This window comes from Esox lucius, chromosome 3 (assembly GCF_011004845.1).
Source record: "Esox lucius isolate fEsoLuc1 chromosome 3, fEsoLuc1.pri, whole genome shotgun sequence".
In the NCBI taxonomy this organism is placed as follows: Eukaryota; Metazoa; Chordata; class Actinopteri; order Esociformes; family Esocidae; genus Esox; species Esox lucius.
This window is the reverse complement of record NC_047571.1, coordinates 9,762,949-9,788,217: the sequence shown is the minus strand read 5'-3', so window position 1 is coordinate 9,788,217 and position 25,269 is coordinate 9,762,949. Positions and strand designations below refer to the sequence as shown.

Here is a 25,269-nt window from a genome sequence, read left to right as displayed (position 1 = left end):
CATAGATATTTATTTAACGTTTCCATTCATCAATGTACTTTTTCTTTAGCGTTTATGTACTGTAGGTTTACGCTGTGTGACTACTGGTAGCCTCGATAAAATGATCTTTGGGACAGGAACAAAATTAACTGTTGATTGGAGTAAGTTTTTTTTATACACAAAATTATTGTTAGCAATGGCAGAGAAACCTTTAATTGCAATTTTTAATGAAATGCATGTAATCTTTGAAGATTAATCTTTTGCTAAGAGGCAGTGCTTGACTTCGGCCGGAACGGTCCGGAACGGCGTTCCCATAGTACTTCTAATTTTGGGCAAACAGCGTCCTGGATCCTTTTATAGTCAAAAGAGCAAGCCTTATTGGAACAAGCCTTATTAACACATACATTTTGATAAACATAGTCTGTGTGCTTTAACAGTTTCTGCACTTATTTTAGCCCAAGTCAAGTGCAGCTAAGAGGTTTATGTAATGTGGAATAATTTTGTGTGACTGGAGATGGTTTCAACAAAATCCTTTTTGGGACAGGCACAGCATTAATAGTTCTCTCAAGTAAGTTTGTTATCACATTAGTGACTTCAGCCTACAGCAGTATGGGAAAGAGATTGCACATGTTTCTTTAATTTTATTACTAGTATGAGCAGTCAAAATCAAAGATGCAAACAATTTTAATCTATTACATTTCAGTTAATTGGGCCAGTAAAATAACATTTCAGATCACTGGAAATGAATGCTTCTTTAATTGTGGTTTAATTTATTGAATTGATTCAGCTGGCAAAATGTTCTAAGCATAGAGCATGCACAGTTTATGTAATGTGGATAACATACTGTGTGACTGCTACAGGGGGTTACAAGATACAATTTGGATCAGGCACACGATTAATAATTCAATCCAGTAAGTCTGCTTTATGTACATTATCTCAATAATCACTAAATGCTGTAGATTCAGCATTTAACACAAGTACACAAGTACAATGAATACATTGCTATCAAATGACCTGGGTTAATTAGATGCGATTAATGTAAAGTTATGCGGTAATATAAAAACAGTCACGTTTGTAATCTAAGATTTATTTAGTGAAGTTTATGCACCATGAGTAACTGATGAAAATTATAACACAGTGTGACAAATGCAATCAAACTCATATTCAGTCAAGGAATTTAGATGACTATTTAAGTCCAAAATGTACTTTCTTATGGTGGTGCAACTTAACATATGTGCAGCATAACAATTTGAAAACATATGAATTAATATGGATAATATTGATAACTCAGATCCTCAAATTTTAAGTAAAAAACAAATGTTTACACAAATATTACTTGAATGCCACAAAGATGCTGTAGATAAGCTTTTTTATAATATGTTATTGCAACTTACTAAGCTCTTTGTTGTGGTTTCAGAAAATGTCCTTCATAGATATTGCTCAAGCAGATGCATTGCCAAAATAATTATTGAAACCAGGAAGTATTACTTTAAACAAATTGCAATGTCTGTTTAATTAAACATTTCATTTAGTTATTTATTTATATGGTGAAATAAAGGCTCATCACAAGAAGTACTTAGTAGCATACAATATTGTTTCAAATCAAATATTAGTTTGAATGGTCAATCAAAAAAGGTACTTTGATTTTAGGGCTTATGTATTGCTGCTTAAGGGCTTATGTATTGTTGCTAGTAAGTTAATACAACTAATCACATTAGTGACTGAAATCTGAATATCTAGCGTAATCATATAGTATTTACCTAAGCTGACACTGATTACAGTGCAGGGACATCATTTCACATTCCATGTACTACAGCTGGTTTAACTGTTGATTTGTGGTTCCAATTGGTGTGCTGTTTGTTTTTATTCCATCAGTAGACAAAATCATAATTGTAACAATTTTTTTAAGCCCATTCAATTCTGGTAGTAAAATACTATTTTAGATCACTGAAGTAACAAGTAAATATTTAATCAATATTTTCACTTATTGGTGCCACAAACATGCAGGCAAATTTGAATTAGGGCCATAGCTCTGTTCCTTAAGTCCAGCAAACCAAGTATTCTTTTTTTACATCTTATAAAGCTCACTACCAAAGTTACTGTCTGGGACATAATAAGATTACAAACCCAATATTTATTTGAGGGATCCCTAAATCTATAAATACCTTAACTTTATGATTTATTTTGCTGTTGTTTGATGTTGTTTGACTAAAAATCATTTTCAGGATAAACTCAAAACAGTCGATTTAAGTATGTTTGTTATCCAAAAAAGATTTTCATGGATAAATTGTGCAAGTCTTAAGACAGCCTAGTCTTCTGCTAAGAGAATTATTCAATGGGAGTTAATGTTGTGTGACTGGATTCTGTGACGGATTATTTGGGTCAGGCAGCATTAATAATACACTCACAAGTTCATTAAGTTAATCACATTTGTAACTTTATTGGGCTGCAGTTCACTTTCATTTTGTGGATTTACCAATTTACCAAGCACATTTTGGTAAGCATACATCCTGCACAGTTTATGTAATGTAGATTTATACTGTGTGACTGCTGGAAGTAGTTACACAGTTATCTTTGGGACAGGCACACAATTAAGAGTTGAATCAAGTAAGTGATTTTTGTCTTGGGCATGGTGTCATTAGTATCAACAGATTTATAACAAGATGTGATAGATACATGGTTATCAAATTATCCAGGTTCATCAAAAGTGCACTAATGTAAAACAAGTTAACTTATGTAAAATTATTGCATTAGTTAACCAAAATGTGGGTTAATTAGCAATGGGTAATTGCTCGGGGATCCAACACTGTGACAATTGCCATAAAATTCATATTCAGTCTAGGAATAAAGTTGACTATAGACTCATGTAAATGCAAAAAAAGTGAGTAATCATGGTAGTGTAACACAACATCATTTATAAATATATTTTATAGATATGTTAAAATACACAACAGGTTGAAGTTAACATAAATCAAAGCACTTCTGTGTTAGAGTGGGTATACTGTATGTTCATATTTTCTGGCTATTAATGGCGAACTTAATATCAGAATCATGAACAAAATTAATAGTAAACTCAAGTTTCTACATTTGAAATACTGCTTTCTTTGGTTGATAACAATATCAATTGACGTTAAAGATAAATCTGAATTGAACAATGCGGTGGAGAAGGTCCTTTAGTTATTGCAATAGGTAGATGCATTGTGTGACTCAGTCAAGCAATAAAGTAATCTTCGGAAAAGGGACTAAGCTAATTATTGAAACCAGTAAGTATTACATCAAGATTTTTTTCAATAATGCCCCAAACATGCAGGAATATTTGAGTAAGAACATTGCCATTTATTCCAGCAAAGAAAGAGATTTTAATAGCTTATTAATAGGATAGAATTAAGGTTCTCAGCAACAAGTAATTGCTGGGAAATGTGATTGCAAATGAAATATTACATTTTCTTTTCCAAATCTATTTTAATGGCAGAAAAATATGTGAACTGTGTTTATATTTCAGTGTATTTGTTTATTGAAATGCACATACGTTTAGAGAATACTAATCTTTTTCAAAAAAAATCTAAAAACACATTTTGAGTGACTATTAAACAAAATCATCTTTTGGACATCCACAAGATTAAATGCTGACTCAAGTAAGTTAATTCAATTGATCACACTAGTGACAAAATCCTAAAAACCTCAACTATTTACATAGTATTTACATAGTATTTACAAAGTGTAGAAACATGGTGGTATATTGCAGTACAACTTTAACACTTTTTCTGTGTTTTTTGTTCCAACTGATTTATTTGACATTTGTTTTAATTCCAACTATGAATAGCCAGAATCAGAGTTTTTCCTTTATTTAGTTTCCTTACATTTCTTGAATGACTGATTTACCTAGGAGATTATTGTAAAGGCAGAGCCTTCAGAGTTTATGTGACTTAGTTCCATACTGTGTGACTACTGGAGGTGCTTACAAGCTCATCTTTGGGGCAGGCACGCGCTTAACAATTGAGTCCAGTAAGTACACTTTTTTGTAAATGTGGTTGTTTCAACAGTTTTAACACAACACAAATATATATATTTTCAATGATCCAGGTTAACTGGAATGTGAATAAAGCAAGTTTCAGTCAGGGAATAAAGCTGACTGTTAATTCACATAAGTGCTATTGTAATAATAAATATTTGACTGCTCATGGTTGTGCAACTTAACGAGTGTGCAGCCTAACATCATAAAAACATATACAGCTCCGGAAACAATTAAGAGACCACTGCACCTTTTTTTTTCCTTTCCAAAAAAGTCGAAAAGGAAGGTTTTGAGTGAGGAACAGAAGGTTTAAAATGAAGAGACCAATGCAAATGTAATGCTTCTGTTCCTCACAAATCTTTGTAGTTATTGTCTTTAATAAATATTTCTCAAAGCACAAGCCTTGTGATTTGGTTGGGCAGGAAATTAAGCATCTGAAAAAGGACCAAACTATTTATTGAAACCATCAATCGTTTTTTAATTAGTGCCCCAAACATACAAAAATATTTGAATTAGGGACATTACATGTCCCTATAATCTAACAAACCAAATCATATTAACATACATCTTATTGATATAGTAAAATAAAGGCTCACAACATTAAGTACTTACTTTAAAACAAAACAATTACAAATCAAATGTCAAGCACTTTTGATTCTGTGCATTCATATTCTCTGGCTTGTGGACAAAATATAATATTTGATCAGGAATACAATGAGTAGTTACCTCAAGTAAGATAATTGTAAATACAGTTTTTACTGTTGGGGGAAACAATTACCATCAATGTAAGAGATTAGTCTGAGCTGAAGTTATATAGCGTAAAATAACCTACTTTGCCCAATAGTGTAGAAAAAACTATAGTAATCAAAGTCCATTGTTCTTATATTAATACCCAGGATTACAATGTTCAGTGTGTTTAATGTTGAATACACTTTTCTCTTATTAGATTATTTTGTTGTTTGTTTAGAGGTTTATATAATATTTGTTCATGTTGTGTGACTCAAACTGGATACAACAAAAAATTTTTTGGGACAGGCACAAAATTAACAGTTGAATCACGTAAGTTCATTGAAATTAATCACACTAATGACCAAAACCTAACAAGTAAAACTATTTACATATTATTTAAACACTTAGATATTATTTATATTGTTGGAATATGGTGTTACATAGTAATATGGCCATTTACATATTAGATTATCATGCCAATGGATTATATTCTCTTTGTTTTTATTCAAACATAATCAGTTCAAAAATCAATTATTTTTAACTTCTGTCAATGTTGGAATTTTTATTTTGTTTAATTTTCTGAATTAACTGAGTTTACCTTGCTAATTCATGTAGACATAGAGCCTACAGAGTTTATGTAATGTTGATTCATACTGTGTGACTAATAACGCAAACAAGCTTGTCTTTGGGACAGGCACACGATTAATAATTGAATCCAGTAAGTAAAATGTTTGTGCATTGTGCCAATAATTACTGTCTGAATGTTGCACATGCTGTGTTAATTACATGGCTATTGAATGTTCCAGTTTCTTAAAGATCTTCAAGGATCTAGGTTGATTTAGTAAAACAAAAGTTAGTTTATGCAATCTGATAATAGAATAAGTCCATCGAAATGTAAGTTAAATCTCCATCAATAACTGCTAACAAACACATTTTTGGCAAAAGAATGAAGCAGACTATTAACTCATGTTTTGTTTTTAATCCGTTACTGCAACTCATTATGATCATTCTTGTTATAGATAGTGTTATTGCTAGATTCCTTGTGTGAATCTGTCAAGCAGCAAAGTAATTTTTGAACAGGGACCAGATTAATTATTGAAACCAGCAAGCCTTTCATTTCAATCAATTCATGTACTAAAATAACAGCCCAGAAAAACTGTTTTTAAAAGTTAACTGTATTTCAGCATTTCAATTATCTATTCTTGCAACCCAGAAATATTTGTCTTGTTAAGGTTTAAGAGAAGGTCCTTCATAGACAATGCCCAAGGCAAATGCATTGTGAAACTCAGTAAAGTAAGAAAGGAAATTCATATTTGGAACAGGGACCAATCAAAGTATTAAACCCAGTGAGTATTTTATAAACAATATTCTTAGGGGCCCAAACATGCAGAAAAATAGTCATTTGTGATATTACCACATCCATTTAGTCCAATCAAATAAATAAACATTATTAGTAATATAAAAACTACAGAGTACTTGCTAGGAAATAATATGATGACACATAAAAAATGTCACGGATACTTAAGTCAAGGTACTTCTACTGTATAGTTTATGCATTGCGGGTTCATGTTGTGTGACTACTTCTGGTGCCAATAAAATCATCTTTGGAACAGGCACACAATTAATAGTTGATTCAAGTAAGTACAATTAGGCTTATTTTTACAGTCTATTTTTCAGTAAATTACCTATGTACTAGAAGGTTAACTTGTTTCTGACAAAAGGTGAATGTAATTTGGTTGTAATTTGGTTCCAGTTGTGAGACTTCTGGTGGCCAAGAAATAATCTTTGATCAGCCACAAAATAAATATTTTACTGAAGTGAGTTAATTTAATTAAATATTTATGGAATGTTGGGGAAATGGAAAAAGCTTGCAGGGCAGCTGAATTAAAGTAAAACCAAAAAAATTGAAATAAAGTACAAACTACTCATATTATTTGAGGATAGCTGCTAATTTATAATATTTGCTAATATAATACTGCATAAAGCAGTTCAGTAACTGCGTTGCTGAGTTTAGTTCAGTAATCTGCACTAAAACATAACATCACTGGTATTTTATAAATATGTTAACATGGTGATTGACTTCAAAATATTAGTAATATTATTTTGAATAAGTTCAACATAATATTTACAGGTTGATCTATAGATATAGTTTTTGCTCAGGGTGTATTCAGAGTGTGTACAGTGGTGGGGGAAAGATCATCTTTGGCAGTGGAACACTCCTTATTGTAGGAACAAGTAAGAAGCCATGATGGCATTTCTTTATTTAATGGATATGGCTTTGATTTTTGGCATATACAGTAGGGTTGCATAAAACAACTAGAGGAATTTGGCAAAATAGAAAATTACAAACTGAGAATTAAAAAATCACACTTAAGAAAAATTATTATGCTTTTCAAAGTTGAGTGTCATTTGAATATAGACGTTTTTTCAAATATAGACTTAATTACCCGACAATCCAATGTCCTTTTGTCTGTCTTGCATTCTATGGATGATAATCAGTATGCATACAAAAACATTGTTTTATAAGAGCAGTATTCCCATGGTTTACCTGTGATTGTTATTTCTGAGCCTGTTTTTAGTGTGTGAAAGACAAGTTTTGCAGTGGAACATTGCTATCTTTAAAGAGAAGTAAGCCAAGCAATTAACAATTTCTCGGCTTACATATAAGAATTAACCGATTACCTAGCTTAAAATTAGAATATATAAGAAATATAATATATATAACTTCAAGAAACTACTGCAGATTTCTGCATTATCTAAATAATTGATCAGAGCCACTACGTCTTACACAGTAAACCAGTATTTCTATTAATGTTATGCCATATGTTACTGTGTGAATGATGGGACTCGAAAGCTGATCTTTGGAAGTGGAACATTACTGTCAATACATTCTAGTAAGGAGAACATTTTCAAGCATTTTCTGCATGTCCATGTAGAGATACACTGTTGAATTTGTTATTTTCCTTGAAATAGTAATCCAATCCAACCATAATCCGTGTCCGAATCCAATATTTTGATTCTGTTACGAGCCCTGCATTTTAGAATTATTACTAAAACAGGAGACATGGTTATTGGTTAGGCTTGTTGTATTTTGTAACTAAATATTTAATCCAGAAAGTCCTTTTTGGATCAAGTGCCTCTGATCACAACATTTAAAAAATATTTACTGTATGGCTCAATATTATTTGGAAAACAGTCCAACCACACCATCTTTATTCTGTACTACAATCTGTATTACAATCACCCATAAGTTTGTAATTTTAGTTATTTAAAAAAACTAACTTCATTAAATGAGATCCTAGCACCAGATATTGCTAAGAGATGAAACAGTGTGACATATGGAGCCAACAAACTTATATTTGGATATGCCACAAAACTAATGGTCAATTTCAGTAAGTATTTTAAATAGAATCCAGTTATAGATTAAAAAAACTGTAAAAGAGCATAAAGTGATAATGTTTTCTGATTGGCCATATTTACTGTGTGAATGATGGAACATGGAAATTGACCTTTGGAAGTAGAATACAACTTCTTGTAAAATCTAGTAAGACTACATTTAATATTTTTCACCAACAATATATATATATATATATTTACATTTTCTGAACATTTAGACATTGTCTAAACTTAATTCCTAAAATAGACCAAATAATTGTTTTCATCTATCAATAATACATTTAGTAAACATTTATCAAGAATGTACGACTACATTTAACATCTTTCACCAACAATGTACATTTAAAAAAAATCTTGAATATCTTTTCAACATGATTAATGTTAATAATTTCTTCACGAACGCTCCAGAACTTGAAAAGAAAAGAAGAGTATGAGATTAAAAAAATGTAAATTCTCAATATTAGCTCTTTTCTAAAACATTTTGTTTTAAATTAATTATATTATTTCATGTGTATTTCAGTAAGTAATCCAAACAGAATCAAATTGTATTATTAGAGTCCAATTGGATTTTCTAAAAAGCTATTGTTATACACCATATCGACAACGTCTTTTTGTGATTGGCAATACCTGCTGGGTGAATGATTGAAACATTTAATTAATTTCAATATGATTTATATTAATATTGTTTTCATAGACACTTCACAATCTCAAAGTTGCTTAAATGAGATGGAGTATAACAGGAGAGATACAGTATGAGACTAAAAGCTATCAACATTCCTAGCTTTCTACAGCAATACAAATTATTATTTGCATTAAGAAATTCACATTTCCATTAAATGTTTAGAGAAAAACAGAAATTGCATATATTTACTGTGTTTAAAACCATCACACAATTACAACCTGGAGTAGCTTTCTGTATTGCGAAGTAGGTTATTGTTTAGTACTAATACAATGTGTGAATGCTAACAACAGGAAAGTCATATTTGGAGCAGGAACTAAATTGATAATTGAAGCAAGTGAGTATTTTTCAAAATAATGTTTATGGAGTATTACAACACACCTTTTGTTCATTTATTTGTTATAATGAGATAAGCATTCCAACATTTCTATAGTGTGAAAATGTTTGAATGCTTATAATTGTGTGAATGATGGATGGAACAAAATCTATTTGGATGGGGAGACTATAACACAACAATGTAGCACTTAAAAAAATTTATCACAGGGCAGCAGGTGCATTGATGTAACAATTTATTTAGAAAATAAATATTTATGATCAAATGTTAAGTCATGGTACCAGATGAGGTATTTGTAATGAAGCCTCTGTCTGTGTGAATGCTGGAAATAAGATCATATTTGGAGATGGAACCCAACTAATTGTAAAAGCAAGTAAGTTGAAGAAAATGTATTGATGATACTACATTTTCAGTATCATTTTCCCACTAATAATTTTGTCTTAATTGGTTCTTGATAGGTTAAATGGGTAATGAAAAACAAAATAAGATCAAAACCAATTAAGTGCAGGATCTATTTTAACTTATTATAACTATGTTTCAGATGTTTGAAACTTTGGGACAAATGTTTGAAAACAATGCCTTTAAATGTTTGAGTGTGAACAGAAATTCTGTAATTCTTAAAAGATGATTCAGTTTTTATTTAATCCAATTAAGTTCAGGAGGGATTTCTTTGGAAAGGCTTAATTCACAATGTAAACTAGGGTATAAAAACAGTTTGTCTAGATATAACTAAATTACCTTTGCAAGACTTATTCAAGTCCATTAACATTACTGGTAAGATTCCTTCTGCAATTGGACATATGCCTGTCTGAAAACTAAGAATACTAAGAATACTAGAATACTATTCATTTTTAGTGATAGTTAGTACCCCAGTCTCCTGCAATAGTTTTTGCAGTGCTTATTTGAAGTGTGTGAATGTTGGAGCGAGAAAGATCATCTTTGGCAGTGGAATATCACTATATGTGGAGAAAAGTAAGAAACAAAATACTTATTTCAGGTGGAGATTTTCTTTATTGTCTAGGTTGATATCATCAACTCTAGTAAATTTTATTTTTTTTTATCAATAAATACACAACGTATTGACAGTCAGTATTCTGTATCAGATGTACAGACTGAAGAGTCGTCCATAATCTAATAGCTGTAACATACAGAGATGCCACTGTTAAATATCTAGCCGTAGTTTAACAATTTATGTTCTACAACAGTCTGCATGCCTCAGACAGTTCATTTTAAGTTAAGGCCAATGCATTGTGCAACTGACCAGTTATAATGGTCATTTTGGGAAGAGGAATTTAATTTGTAATTGAAACCAAGTTATTTGCTTTTTATAGTTATTGATTTGGTTAAAACAGGAATTAAATACAATCATGGTTTTGCAATAATGTCCAAATCACATCTATTGATTCTGTTACAAGCCTCTGCCTAATTTGTAATACATTTAGTTTAAATTAGATAATACTCTTATTTGCCCCAGTAAGAGGTGCAACAAAGTGTTGTGAATGTATGGAACCAACAAAATTACATTTGGACTTGACACATAGATAACTATAAGTTTAAGAAAGTATTCCAAATATATTCCATCTGCATCAAGACATATATTTAATTAAGCCACAGATGTGTTAGTGTACTTTTCACTGGCCAGTCTTGCTGTGTGAATAATGAAACACGGACGTTGATCTTCGATAGTGGAACATAATTGTCTATACAAAAATAAGGAGCTACATTTTACTCCCGGTTTAATATTTCTGAAAAAAAAAAATCTTGGGAGAAGAGAATAGTTGAATCTGATAATTTTCTTATATTCATAATGGAAATCAAAGACAATCAATTTTCATGTATGTTCAAATCAAAGATTTTTTTGTCAACAAGCCCTGTATTTTAAATTGACTACTAAATTGTGGGAGATGGTTATTGGTCAGGTTTGATGTAGTGTGTGACTACATCTGGAATCCAAAAGGTCATATTTGGATTTGGAACTAAACTGTTCATTGAGACAAGTGAGTGCTTCTAGCCTAATTAAAAATATATATTGCATAATGCTACAAATATGTTGTATTATAAAATATTTGCTCTGATTACTACTTCTATAGCACGTTATAATGTGCTGTAGAAGTATCTATATAATCCCAATATTAAAATATTTTAACCAAACAATTCAGATTTCAGCACCTTGGTAATACATTTAGTTTAAATGAGATAATACACAAACTTGTGACTTATTTTTGGCAGACGGATTACAATATAAACAATCACTTCCTTGTTTTGCAAAGTTCTACAATGAATGATGCATTAAAAAATCATAAACAATGTTAACCAATGTTCAGATGTACAGTGTCTGCATTTACCAACCATTTATTAGTAACAATTTATTAGAAATAAACTCTGAATATACATTTAAAACACAGTAATAAACTGGAGTACCTTGTGGTCTTGCAGAAGAGGTTATTGTTAAGGAACTAATACAACCAGAAAATCTTATTTAGAGCAGGAACTAAACAGATAATTGAAGCAATTGAGTATTTTACAAATATGTTTTATATTACAGTGGCAGCACATCTTATGTTGACTTTTTTAAATAATGTAATTAGCGTAAACATTTACTCTTGGAAGGACATACTGTAATACAACACAGTTTTTCATTAGTCTTAATCTAGTGTAGCCAGGATTGCATTACCTTAACGAAACGGGTTTTGAAATCTTAATGATGAAATGTTAAGTTAGGTTACCAGAAGAGGTATTTGTAATGAGGCCATTGTCTGTGTGAATGCTGGATTGAAGTTAATATTTGGAGTTGGAACCCAACTTGTTGTACAAGCAAGTAAGTTGAAGAAAACATTACTGATTGTAGTACCTTTAGTGAATTGTAGGTTAGCATATTTACATCAACATTTGTTATTCTTTATATATTTTTGCTCTGTAATACGAATATCAATCAAAACCTAAAATTATCAAATTCCAGTATTATCACTTGTAATGTCAAAATTATAATTTGTACGGATACTAAAGTTAACAACTTTAATAGTTTGCAAAGGTTAACAATATCATCCTAATATATTGCATTTTTAAGACTAACAGAGCCCATGCAGTGATGTGTTTCCAGTAAATTATATTTAGATCTGGAAAAAATAGGTTTTCCTTTTGACTAAATGCAATATCCACACAATGTACATACAACGATATACATTTAATCTTTATCAGACTATTTAGAATAAAGGATTGTTAGCAAGATATTTATATTATATAACTCAACTATCACCTGAAGTTGTTTTTGTAAGCCCATCTCGGTGTGATGTAGCATTCGGAAATGGTATCATACTAATGACAGATTGAGTATGTTTATCATATGCATACTATAGGAATAGTAGCAGTAGAATAGGTATTAGAATAGTTCTAGTAGCCGTAGCAATGTTTGCTATCAACATATCCCCTGTGCTATTGGTCCTTGATGACTCGCTATTACCTTGCTCCTTAACCTTTCACTGTTATGTTGCTCCTTAGAGTAATCAATTGAAAATGAAAATGCCTTGTTACGAATAAAATGTACGGTTAACAGTTAAGGTTAACTTAGGGCATCACAGTACTAAGGTTAGTGTTAGGATGAAGGTTAAGGGTTAGGTTGCAAAAAGAGAAAAACACCTGTCTATAGAACACAATTCCCCAATAAAAAATTTTTCGCAAGTTGCTGGAACCGAACTTGCCACCTTCCGACTGAAAGTCGGTTGCTGAAACGCCAACCACAACGCCCTGGCTAACAGCCACTCTATATAGCTATTAATACGTTCATAGCTGCCCCTAGTGGCCTGTTTCAGATGATAGGTAAATGGGCACTTCTCATGTTGACACTGAACGTAATTGCGAGTCATAAAGAACCAATAGCACTGAGATATGTTGATATTGAATGTAATAGCACTGCTTATAAGTTCATATTGAACGTAATCGCCTATTCCAAAAGTTTAATATGTATGTAAATCCTCTGATGCTGCCTTGGTAGTTTTGTAGTTATGGTATTAACTGGTTATGTATATACAAGTTATAGTATTTGTTGTGTCTGTTTGAAGTGTGTGAATGTTGGAGTGGAAAAGTTAATCTATGGCAGTGGAATATCACTATGTGTAGAGACAAGTAATAAACAAAAATATATATTTCAGATGGGGTGGAAATGTGTTGTTTGACCAGGTTTATCACAGCCACACAAAAATCGAACTATACCAACTCTTGCAAATCAATCAACATTGTCTTAATTAAAAAAAATATATAATAATATTGAAAAGGGTGGGTAGATGGATTCAATATATATATGCTCTAATGCAGAGATTTACATTACATATTCTTTGCATTATTTTAAGAATTCAAGGTTTACTACAGTCTGCATTCCTCAAAGTTTTTAGTATAGGCCTATGCAATGTGTGACTGATTCTGGATTGAGAAAGGTCCTTTTTGGAAGAGGAATTATGTTGGTCATTGAAACCCGTAAGCCATTTTATTTCACTTGATTCTGTTATTCAGAAAATACATATATACTTTAGTCACGTTTAAATGTTAGAAAGTAAAATATGAAATGCCCAATATAATTTCATAAAGAAAGAAACATTGATGAGTATGTGAACATTAATGAGTAGTCCCAAAGCCCAGTATTAATACAATCTAGGAAAAGCACATTTTTATTTAAAATATCTGAAAATATCTTTACTTTGAAGTAGTAAATAGTTGAATGTGATATAGTCACACTTTACAATTAATTTCCAGATCAAATATTTTGATACTGTGACAAGCCCTGAATTTTAAGATTAATATTAAATTGGGGGAAATGGTTTTTGGTCAGGCTTGATGTACTGTGTGACTTCATCTGGTCTCCAAAAAATCCTATTTGCATCTGGAACTAAACTATTCATTGAGACAAGTGAGTGCTTTTATGATAATACACACAAACTAAACAGTTTCCACTTTGTTCTGTCTCCCTTTTAACTTATATAAACGCACTAATATATTGTGTGAATACTAACAATGGGATTTTCATATTTGGAGCCGGGACAAAAGTGATAATTGAAATAATTATTATTGTGATATTATTATTACTTCTATAAAACATGATCATTCAAAAATAAATCAATGTAAACCTAATTGGAAGAAAATAGAACTCAGGCTTTAGTATAATTGATTAATCACAAATTATAGCTCCTTGGTAACACATCACATTTAAAAAGAAATAAAAAAGCAGTAATTGGCTGTGTAGTATGTTTTTGTTGAGTGCCTATACAATGTGTGAATACTTACAATGGGAAATTCATATTTGGAGCAGGGACTAAAGTGATAATTGAAACAAGTGAGTATTTTTCAAATAATTTTGATTTAACACCAAGTGTTTCAGTATTAGCAAGTATTCTAACATTGCAGGGAGAAAATGCACTTTGGGGTGAGTGCAAAAGTTACTGTTCAGCCTGGAAAAATGAATGGTATTACATTGTCAGAAGTTAGTGTACAGATAAGACAGGACTCAATCCTGAAATAATAAATATTTCAAAAAAACATCCTGCTATAGGCCTAGAATGAAATGGTCAGTCAAATCACAAACAGGTAAGGTTTTTGTAATGAGGCCCTAGAATGTGTGAATACTGGGTATAAGATTATATTTGGAGTTGGGATGCAAATTATTGTTCAAGCAAGTAAGTAATGAGTACAGCATTATATAGTTTAGTAGTACCTATGTGTTCTATATGTACTGTAATGTCTAAACCTATTTATATTTGATATTATACCAATAGATATCAGTATACTAACCAGTATGAAGCTTTTTAGCCGCATATATCAGAATTTTTTAACAAATGTAAAAAATCATCAAGGTGTGCTGAACGTTAAACAGTACATATCAGACCCAAATCCAGGTTTATCATGCTGCTGATAGTTAAACTTTACCTTGAAATTGCAGGGAAAGAAGGAATGAAAGGAAGCATCATTAGGGTCTGACCGATCTTAAAATCAAATTCCTAGTAAAAAAAAAAAATATTTCTCTGCTGTTTGCATAATCTGATACATCATTGAACAACAATGATGGACAATGAACAAAATCATAATTGGATCTGGATCTTAACTATTAATTGAGACAAGTGAATGTTTCTTGCACAATTCAGACAGACTAAATGGTTAACACTTTGTCCTGTCAACGACTGCCCCAATTATTACTTATATAGAACATGATCATCCTAAAATGAATCAACGAAAACCTAATTGGAAAAAAATAGAACTCAGGTTTTAGTATAATTGGTTAATCACAAACTTTAGGTCCTTGGCAACACATCACATTTAAAAAGAAATAAAAAAGCAGTAATAGGCTGTGTAGTATGTTTTTGTTGAGTACTTATACAATGTGTGAATAATAACAACAGGAAATTCATATTTGGAGCTGGGACTAAAGTGATAATTGAAACAAGTGAGTATTTTTCAAATTACTTTAATTAGACACCAAGAGTTTCAGTATTAGCAAGTATTCTAACTTTGCAGAGTAAAAATTTACTTTGGGGTGAGTGCAAAAGTTACTGTTCAGCCTAATTTTTCATGTTATATTACATTCAAGAAATTGTGGGTAATGATTTTAACATTAGCTATTTGACTGTGAATTCAATGACTTGGTTAAAAGCAAAGTTAATTTAAAGTAAATGATGATTAAGTACACTTGACTATTTTCTGACTTTTGTTGTATTTGGGGTCAAAGCGTTTTTGTCACTGAGTATGAACATCCATATTCCATGCTACTAAAAACTATAAAATATTCCTCATACGTTTGTAAACCACCACATAAAACATATGATAAAGTAATCTAAATCTTAACCTAAAGTTTTGAATTGAAAAACATTTCCTATTGATATTAGGAAGGTCTATGCAGTGGGGTAAATTGTTGAGTTAGTCTGGTTATGTAAACTTAACCTTTGGGAGTGTCACAAGATTGTTAATAGATTGAAGTAAGACCATTTAATTAACAAATAAGTAGAGATTGTTGTGTAAATAATAACTTCAAAATAATCATATTCGGAACATGATCAAAAGTTGTTTCCCTTTCAATTAAGTTAACAATATTGACTTAGTAATGAGTACAGCATTATATAGTATAATATAGTTTAGTAGTACCTATGTGTTCTATATGTACTGTAATGTCTAAACCTATTTATATTTGATATTATACCAATAGATATCAATATACTAACCAGTATAAAGCTTTTTAGCCGCATATATCAGAATTTTTTTACAAAAATAAATAAATCATCAATGTGTGCTGAACGTTAAACAATACATATCAGACCCAAATCCAGGTTTATCATGCTGCTGATAGTTAAAATGTACCTTGAAATTGCAGGGAAAGTTGGAATGAAAGGAAGCATCATTAGAGTCTGATCGATCTTAAAATCAAATTCCTAGTAAAAAAAAAAGATTTCTCTGCTGTTTGCATAATCTGACACATCATTGAACAACAATGATGAACAATGAACAAAATCATAATTGGATCTGGAACTAAACTATTAATTGAGACAAGTGAATGTTTCTTGCACAATTCAGATGGACTAAATGGTTAACACTTTGTCCTGTCAACGACTGCTCCAATTATTACTTCTATAAAACATGATCATCCAAAAATAAATCAATGTAAACCTAATTGGAAAAGAATTGAACTCAGGTTTTAGTATAATTGATTAATCACAAATTTTTGCTCCTTGGTAACACATCACATTTACAAAGAAATAAAAAAGCAGTAATAGGCTGTGTAGTATGTTTTTGTTGAGTACTTATACAATGTGTGAATACCAACAATGGGAAATTCATATTTGGAGCTGGGACTAAAGTGATAATTGAAACAAGTGAGTATTTTTCAAATTACTTTAATTAGACACCAAGAGTTTCAGTATTAGCAAGTATTCTAACTTTGCAGAGTAAAAATGAACTTTGGAGTGAGTGCAAAAGTTACTGTTCAGCCTGGGAAAATAAATGGCATTACATTGTCAGAAGTTAGTGTACAGATAAGACTAAACACGCAATACTTAAATAATGCATTTTTTTTTTTAAATATCCTGCTGTAGGCTTACAATGAAATGTTGAGTCAAATCACAAACAGGTAAGGTTTTCGTAATGAGGCCCTAGAATGTGTGAATACTGGATTTAAGATTATATTTGGAGTTGGGATGCAACTTATTGTTGAAGCAAGTAAGTTGATTTACATTTAAAAAAGTGTTTTATTACATTCAAGAAATTGTGGGTTATGATTTTAACATTAGGTATTTGACTTTGAATTCAATGATTTGGTTAAAAACAAAGTGAATTTAAAGTAAATGATGATTAAGTACACTTGACTGTTTTGAGACTTTTGTTGTATTTGGGGTCAAAGCGTTTTTGTCACTGAGTATGAACATCGATATTCCATGCTACTAAAAAGTATAAAATATTCCTCATAGTTTTGTAAACCACCACATCAAAAATTTTATAAAGTAATCTAAATCTTAACCTAAATATAGTATAATATAGTTTAGCAGTACCTATGTGTTCTATATGTACTGTAATGTCTAACCCTATTTATATTTGACATTATATCAATAGATATCAGTATACTGAACATTGATATATGAAGCTTTTTAGCCCCACTTGTGTGACTTTTTTTAACAATTAAACAAATCATCTAGGTGTGCTGAACGTTAAACAATACATATCAGACCAAAATCCAGGTGTATCATGTTGCTGATGGTTATACTGTACTTTGAAATCACAGGGAAAGTATGAATGAAAGGCAGCAACATTACTCTGACTGATCTTTAAATGGTATTCCTAGTAAAAATAAAAAATAAATCTCTGCCGTTTTCATAATCTGAAATAACATTGAATAACAAGGATGAACAATGAATAAAATCATAATTGGATCTGGAGCTAAACTATTTATTAAGACAAGTGAATGATTCTTGCACAATTCACTCTGACTAAATGGTTAAAACTTTGACATGTCAACGACTGCCCCAATTATTACTTCTACAAAACAAGATCTTCCAAAAATAAATTGATGAAAACCTAATTGTTAAAGAATATAATCAAACTTTTATCAGGTTTTAGTATAATTAATTAATAACACATTTTAGCTCCTTGATAACACAAAAAAAAGCAGTAATAGGCTGTGTAGTAGGTTATTGTTGAGTACTAAAACAATGTGTGAATGCTAACAACTGGAAAGTCATATTTGGAGCCGGGACTAAAATGATAATTGAAACAAGTGAGTATTTTTCAAATAATTTGACACAAAGAGTTTCAGTATTAACTGGTATTCTAACTTTTCAAGTAAAAATGTACATTGGGGTGAGTGCAAAATTTATTCTAGAAAAAGAAATGATCTTACTTTGTCAAGTATTTGTGAACTAAGAGAGAACTCATTATCCTGATATTTATACATTAAGTGTATATTGAACTTACAATAGGCCTACAATCAAATGGTCAGTCAAATCACTAGCCAGGAAGGTTTTCGTAATGAGGGCCTAGACTGTGTGAATACTGGAAATAAGATAATATTTGGAGATGGGGTGCAACTTACTGTAGAAGCAAGTAAGTTGATTAACATTTAAAAAAAATTAATGTTTTATTATGTTCAGGAAAATGTGGGCTATGATTTTTACATTAGTTTTTTGACTTTTGATTCATGGACAAAAAATAGACACTGAATAGGTATGTTTTGTGACATTTATTGTATGTGAACAGATTTGACCTTACTTATAACCAATAACATAAATACATAAATATACTCGAATTAGTTTGATAATACAAAGTTCTTTTGTAAATTATACCTAATATGTATGTCTTTAAAATCTATTCCCAGTAAAAATTGCTTGGCTGTTTTCACAATCTAACATATCATTGCACAACTTCAAAATCAAATTTGGATCTGGAACATAAGTTGTTCTCCTTTCAAATGCTTGACAAAAGTATCACAGTGTAGGAAAACCTTTCTATTCTATATCTACATAATTTCAACTTTTGATGTAGCTAGCTAAAGAATTGGTTATAGCTCAGAGTTAATTCACTGTGTGACTGGTACAGGACTCAGCAAAATAATTTTTGGAGCAGGAATAAAGATCTCTATAGAGCCCAGTAAGTACAACATCTTAAACCTTATTTATAAGTGATTTTACTCACCCAGTATTTTTTGCTCACAATATAAAACCTTCGTATTACCAGTATAAAAGTGCAAACTTGCTGTAGTTGAAGGGATGAATGCTAATTTAATATGATGGTGGAGGAATAGAATTTGCACTCAATTGCCACATTTCAGCAATGCTTAATGTGATATCCAAACTAATGATCTGTACATTTGAATGCATCTCCTTAAGATCCACCAAAGAGGTCAAAGAGGGAAGGTATAACCCTGACCCCTGTTTAGAGTCTATAATTGTAGTTTGTAAAGTGTGTTCAAAGTATATCCCCCAAAGCGTATTATAAAAATATTTTCCCAGTGACATTGAAAGTTTAATGGATATTTTTTATTTTATATCAAGGCTGCATTGTTTTGGTGCACAGGGATATCAATATATCAAAGCTTAAAATCATACTCAGATCTGGAAGAGAAGTTACATACTTGGTAAGGAGCAATACAAGCTATATCTGTGCTGTTTTGTCTAAATCTATTCATATATTATTTCATCACTAGCTATCAGTATTACTACACACTACTACTCAGCACTGTTAGCAACATGTCTAACCATTAATAATTCAGCTATTATTGCAGGCCACTGACCATCAGACCAAAATCAGTGGTATCATGATGTTGATAGTCATATCTTTAGGTCACAGAGAGAACATTGTTAGCAATACATGCCCTAAACTCAATCTATTTAAAAATCACATATTAATGCAGGCCATCAGACAAAAATCAATGTTGTTATGTTGCTGATAGTAAATATATTGAGGTTGCAGAGAGAGATAATGTTTAAAAACAGTCTAACAATAGCATTTTCTCGTGTCGCATATATTAAAATACAGTATATTAAATAGACTAATCTAATATGTACATTTTCTGTCCAATATTTCTAGTAACTGCTTTTTGCAATAAGACATATCATTGTGTGAATAACAACATCAAAATCAGTTTTGGATCTGGAACAAAAGTTATTGTCCTGTCAAGTAAGTTTTTATAAAAAGTATGTTCCATTTTAAGAAATGTATCTTTATGTTTTGTTATATTTAATTAAAATAATATGTCATCAAAATAATGAAGAAGTAACCTTGTTTTTATATTATCCAATTATTGTTTTCCTAATATTAGAGGGAGATGTCATAGCTGACTTACGGCAAATTCTGTTTTCAGATTTTGGTGCATGAATTGAAATTTCACAAAAATGGCCCACAGCATCAATGCCTGAATATGCCATTAGCCAACTGAGATCTGTAAGTTAGGAAAAAGCCCCTAGCAAAAATCTGGAGATGGCTACCTGAATTTCAGTCAATAATGAAACCTGAACCAAAGAGGTTAACAGGTGAAGTTAGAATCCTGACACTGACCTTATTTCAAGGTGTATAATTGTTGTTTGTAAATTGTTGTTTTGGCTATATAACTGCATATCTAAATTGCTGGTGGCAGGTAGTCAAGAGTGTTTGGCCAGTAAATGAAAGGTTGCTTTTTTCAAATCCCAGAGTTGTGTCATCCCCTTGGGCAAGGTACCTAACCCTAATTGCTCCTGTAAGTTGTTCTGCATAGAAATGACCGCTAAATGACTACAGTACAATGCGAAATGTATTATTGTTGGGTTTGTTTTGCAATTCGAGATATTGTTGTGTGATTAACAACTTGAAAGTAATGATATTCGGATCTGGAACAAAAGTTTATGTGCTGTTGAGTATGTGCACTATTTAATTGGATAAAATATTGAAACACGATTTAAACAAAATTTGTCCAGGTATTTAAGTAATCTATAAAAATACCTACAGCGCCTGCAAGAAAAACTATTACGGATGTACAATGCATGATTATAATTCGATAAATCAAGCAGCCCAAATATTTAGCTAGTAATAATTAATACCAGTTACATTTTTACTGTATTGCCTAAATGTTTCAAATTTGATCATATGTCACTAGCTGTCAGTATATTACACTACTATTCTACATTGTTAGCAACACATTTATAAATTAATCAATCAACAATTGAACTATTAATGCAGGCCATTGACCTTGAAACCTAAATCATTTTACAATGTTTTCGTACCTTTTATTCTAAGACCGAGTATGCATGAACAGTTTTAATGTAGTCTGACAGTGTGAGGTTCTGTTTTGTTCAGTTTTGATTTTGCCTTTGCTTTGTAGCGTAGCCTGTCCTTTTTGTTCTGAATGTTTTCACCTGTTTGTTGTAAGCCCTTGGTAGCACCCTACTTATTTTGCCCAGTTCTGTCTGGCCCTTTGTCGAGTTATTAATTTATATGATTGCTTTAAAATACAACATCTCTCCGAACAATTCAAATTCTGTATTATATATGTTATATATAACATAAATACATGAATATCAGTGTAGTGCGCATTTTCGTCTATTAAGCCTACATAGTATATTAGGTAGACATTAAAATTCGTAATAAGTATAGAAATTAGGCATTTCTGGGAGTTTTTTGCAACCTCAAAAATTACAGTGTGAACAACAACAACAAAATCATATTTGGTTCTGGAATAAAAGTTGTTGTCATGTCAAGTAAGTGTATATTAAAATAAGCAAAATAAATTAGCAATATTACTTCCTGTTTTTTTATCTGATATTTCATAAAAAAATACACAATGTAATTTGGTAACAGATTTAAACTTTCAAACATTATTTATTGCCAATGCCCCACTTGAAATTATAATTATTGTTATACAAAATTATTCCTTATGTAAAATCTGTGAATTTCTTTTTATTCTGTTTGGTTGCAGCTTTCTTTCGATGTAGCTAGCACAAAAAAAAATGGTTATCACTCAGAGTTAAGTCATTGTGTGACTTAAACAGCAATAAATAAACTTTATGGATAGAAAGATCGCTTTTGAGGCCATTAAGTACACATTTTAAAATATAATTTTTTTGTGATTTTACTTCCATTACCATACAGCTCATAGTAAACAGTAACTCTATCTAAGAATACCAACGTTTGTACTTCCAATATGAGAAAGCCAAGTCATAGTTGACTGAGTGGTTGAATCCAAACTTGAGATCTTCGTGCATGGGTTGGATTTTCCCTCAAATCTCCCATTGCATCATTGCATGATTAATGGAGGCTAATGTTGAAATTACGATCTGTAAATTAAGATTTCCTGCCCCTAGTGGCTGTATAGGAATTGGAAAAGCTGGTAAAACCTACATGAATGCTACTTAATTAAGATACCTGCCAGAGGGATCAAGTGCAAATATATATATAACCCTGACACAAACCTTGTTTAGGGGATGTAATTGTTGTTGGTATATTGATGTTTCAGGTATATCATTTAAAAATATAATTTTGGTGTTTTTCCAGAGAAATGGTGTTAAATCAGTAGGCTTTTGGGGTAGGTCTTTGTCTGCATAACTAGATGAATCCCGATCTTCAGTTTATTGATAACACTTTTAACGCATTCCATTTATGCCAAAACTGCTAAATGTGACAGCTAGCTGGATAAGTGTCCCACTAAAGAATAAAAAGTGCATCGGTTTATTCATGATGTAAGGCTTAAATTGTTCTTCTAGCTGTTTGTATGGACCCACACATTGTTGCAAGTTGTGGTCTAGGAACTTGGTTGACTACCTAACAACCATACCTTTGTCAATATCAGTGTATAAATTCGTTTTTTTGCAAAAAGGGCTAAAGTATATGAGTTCATTGCAATTACATTCTTGATGTAAAGGTTTTACTAATTTGAATGAATTAATTGTTTCGAATTCTTTCACCTGTACAAATCAACATGAACAGCTAGTGGTTAAAATATGAAGATCTTACAAATTTAAAATACTCACAGTGTCCTCAAGGACACAGATTGGTAAAACAGAAGAATCAATATCTGTGTATAGATTTACAGTACATCAATTCAATTTGGAAGCGTGTACTGTAATTGTTGTTAACATTATTATCTATTATTATTTTGTATTTTCAAGAAACACAACTGAGATCTAATAGAAAGGATATACATGGAGGCCCATTGTCTCAATACATGTTTGTCTTGGTATTTTACAGAGGATCATTCTGAACCAAAGTACTACAACTTGAACAAAGAAAATACAAATGCTTGCCTGGCTACAGAGTTCAGCTCCCACAGTGCTACAAATAAAACAGGGTTACCATGGCGAGAGGCCAGCAGAGTGAAGGGCGATTCCTACTACAGCCAGGTAGCGCTAATCAACAACAATGAAACATGCGAAAATGGTGAGTGTTTGAATGTCGCTCGCTACCACAAGCTCAAATCACAACATTTTACAGTACGCACAAACAGTGAACCTTGTAAAAAGATTAACATTTGGAGATTGTGAATTTGGCCACTAACTCAAACACACCAACCTGTCATTTCTATTTGACAGGAAGTCCATCAAAGAATGGAGACAACTGGCCATTAAAAACAGGTACACATCAGAGCCTTTCCCCTCCTAATTCATGAAATAATTAAATGTAAAAAAGAATAAGTGCATATTGGTTATAATATAACATTTTAATGATTATGGTATTTCTACATTTAGATCGAAAGACTAACTTCCTATCCCTGACCATTCTGGGCCTGCGAATTCTGTTCCTGAAGACCATCATATTCAATGTGCTGATGACTCTACGGGTGTGGATGAGTTAGAGTGAGTAAAGTTCACATATATTTTTATTGCAACGCGACCTGCAAGGCTTATGATGTTAGTATGACTTTATATTTTCATTTGATGGCATATTGCGAACAAGACCAAGACCATGTTGACAAATATAGATTTTTAACACTTCTAAAGATGTTTGTGTATATCAAGCTTTTTGTTTTATTCATATATTTTCAGAAGATGCCCATCAGTCTTTCAGAAGACAACATCAGCAGTCTACCAGAACAACTACAGACTTTTGACCACTTACATCATGCAAAAGTTAAAACTATATTGGTGAATTGTAAATACTTGTGTCAGTTGCATTGCAATTACATTCTAGATGTAAAGATTTTACTAATTGGAATGTATTGATTGTTTAGAATGTCAAATACTCACAGTAAAACACAGTATATTACTTTACACAGTATATTACTTTAGTACTTCAAGACAAGAAATTTATAAAAATTTGCTTTACTTGAATATTTTGCATTTGTTCTCTGAAACTGTTTTAAGTTGTTTTACTAGGCCTACATAGAACTGTTTTTGATTCTGCTCTATACCTCTGCCTGAGTCATGATGAAAGCCGATATCTATTATTCTTTATAGTGTATACATTTTCCATACTAAAAATGTACTGTTTAGCGAAACATTGCAGAACTAAATTAGAAATACTTCCTGTTTGTGTTCTGAAAAAAAAAGAAATATACTTGTAAAATGTTCTGTTTTTATGAAAATATTTATTATATGGAGTTTGCCCGTAAGTCTTAATAATATTACAAATTATTATGAATTATAAATTGTTATAATTTCACCAAAATAGTAATTTACTTAATTCGTCCTATCATAATAAGTATATATCCTAATTCCAGATGAACAGGCAACATTGTCTGAATATGTAAAGGGTTTTATAAATAAGTGTCATGTAAAGTTTTGGATATATATAAATGCAGGTCTGACTATTACTATGTATATACTGTACCTAACATATACTTTATAATACAATTGTGGAGTGTCATTTTAAAATAAAACTTTCTATAAACATTAAGTTGTTTCAGTGTTGAGATTTAGACAGTTCTCTACAAGACTAACAGCTTAACCACGTCGTTCAAACTTGAAACTTGTGTCAGTCTAATTACAGTGGGATTCAGTGATGTACTAATAAAAACTACTTTTTTGGGGGCACTTCACAGCTAGGTTACATTAAAAAATGTATAATAATCAATAATTATGCTGTCTAATCAGCATCTTGATATACCACACCTGTGAGGTGTATGGATTATCTTGGCAAAGGAGAAGTGCTCACTAACAGATTTAGACAGATTTGTGAACAATGTTTGAGATAAATAGGCCTTTTGTGTACATA

The 25,269-nt window shown here is 31.2% G+C and overlaps 1 gene segment (V, D, J or C); it reads left to right on the top strand.

Annotated features, from left to right (window-relative positions):
• The window catches only part of LOC105018089, a 43,502-nt gene extending 18,554 nt beyond the window's left edge, over nt 1-24,948 (top strand). Inside the window, 4 exon segments of the C gene segment in view lie at nt 23,308-23,496; nt 23,649-23,690; nt 23,805-23,912; nt 24,102-24,948. Of these exon segments, the coding sequence occupies nt 23,308-23,496; nt 23,649-23,690; nt 23,805-23,911 (338 nt within the window).
• The last annotated feature ends 321 nt before the right edge of the window (nt 24,949-25,269 follow it).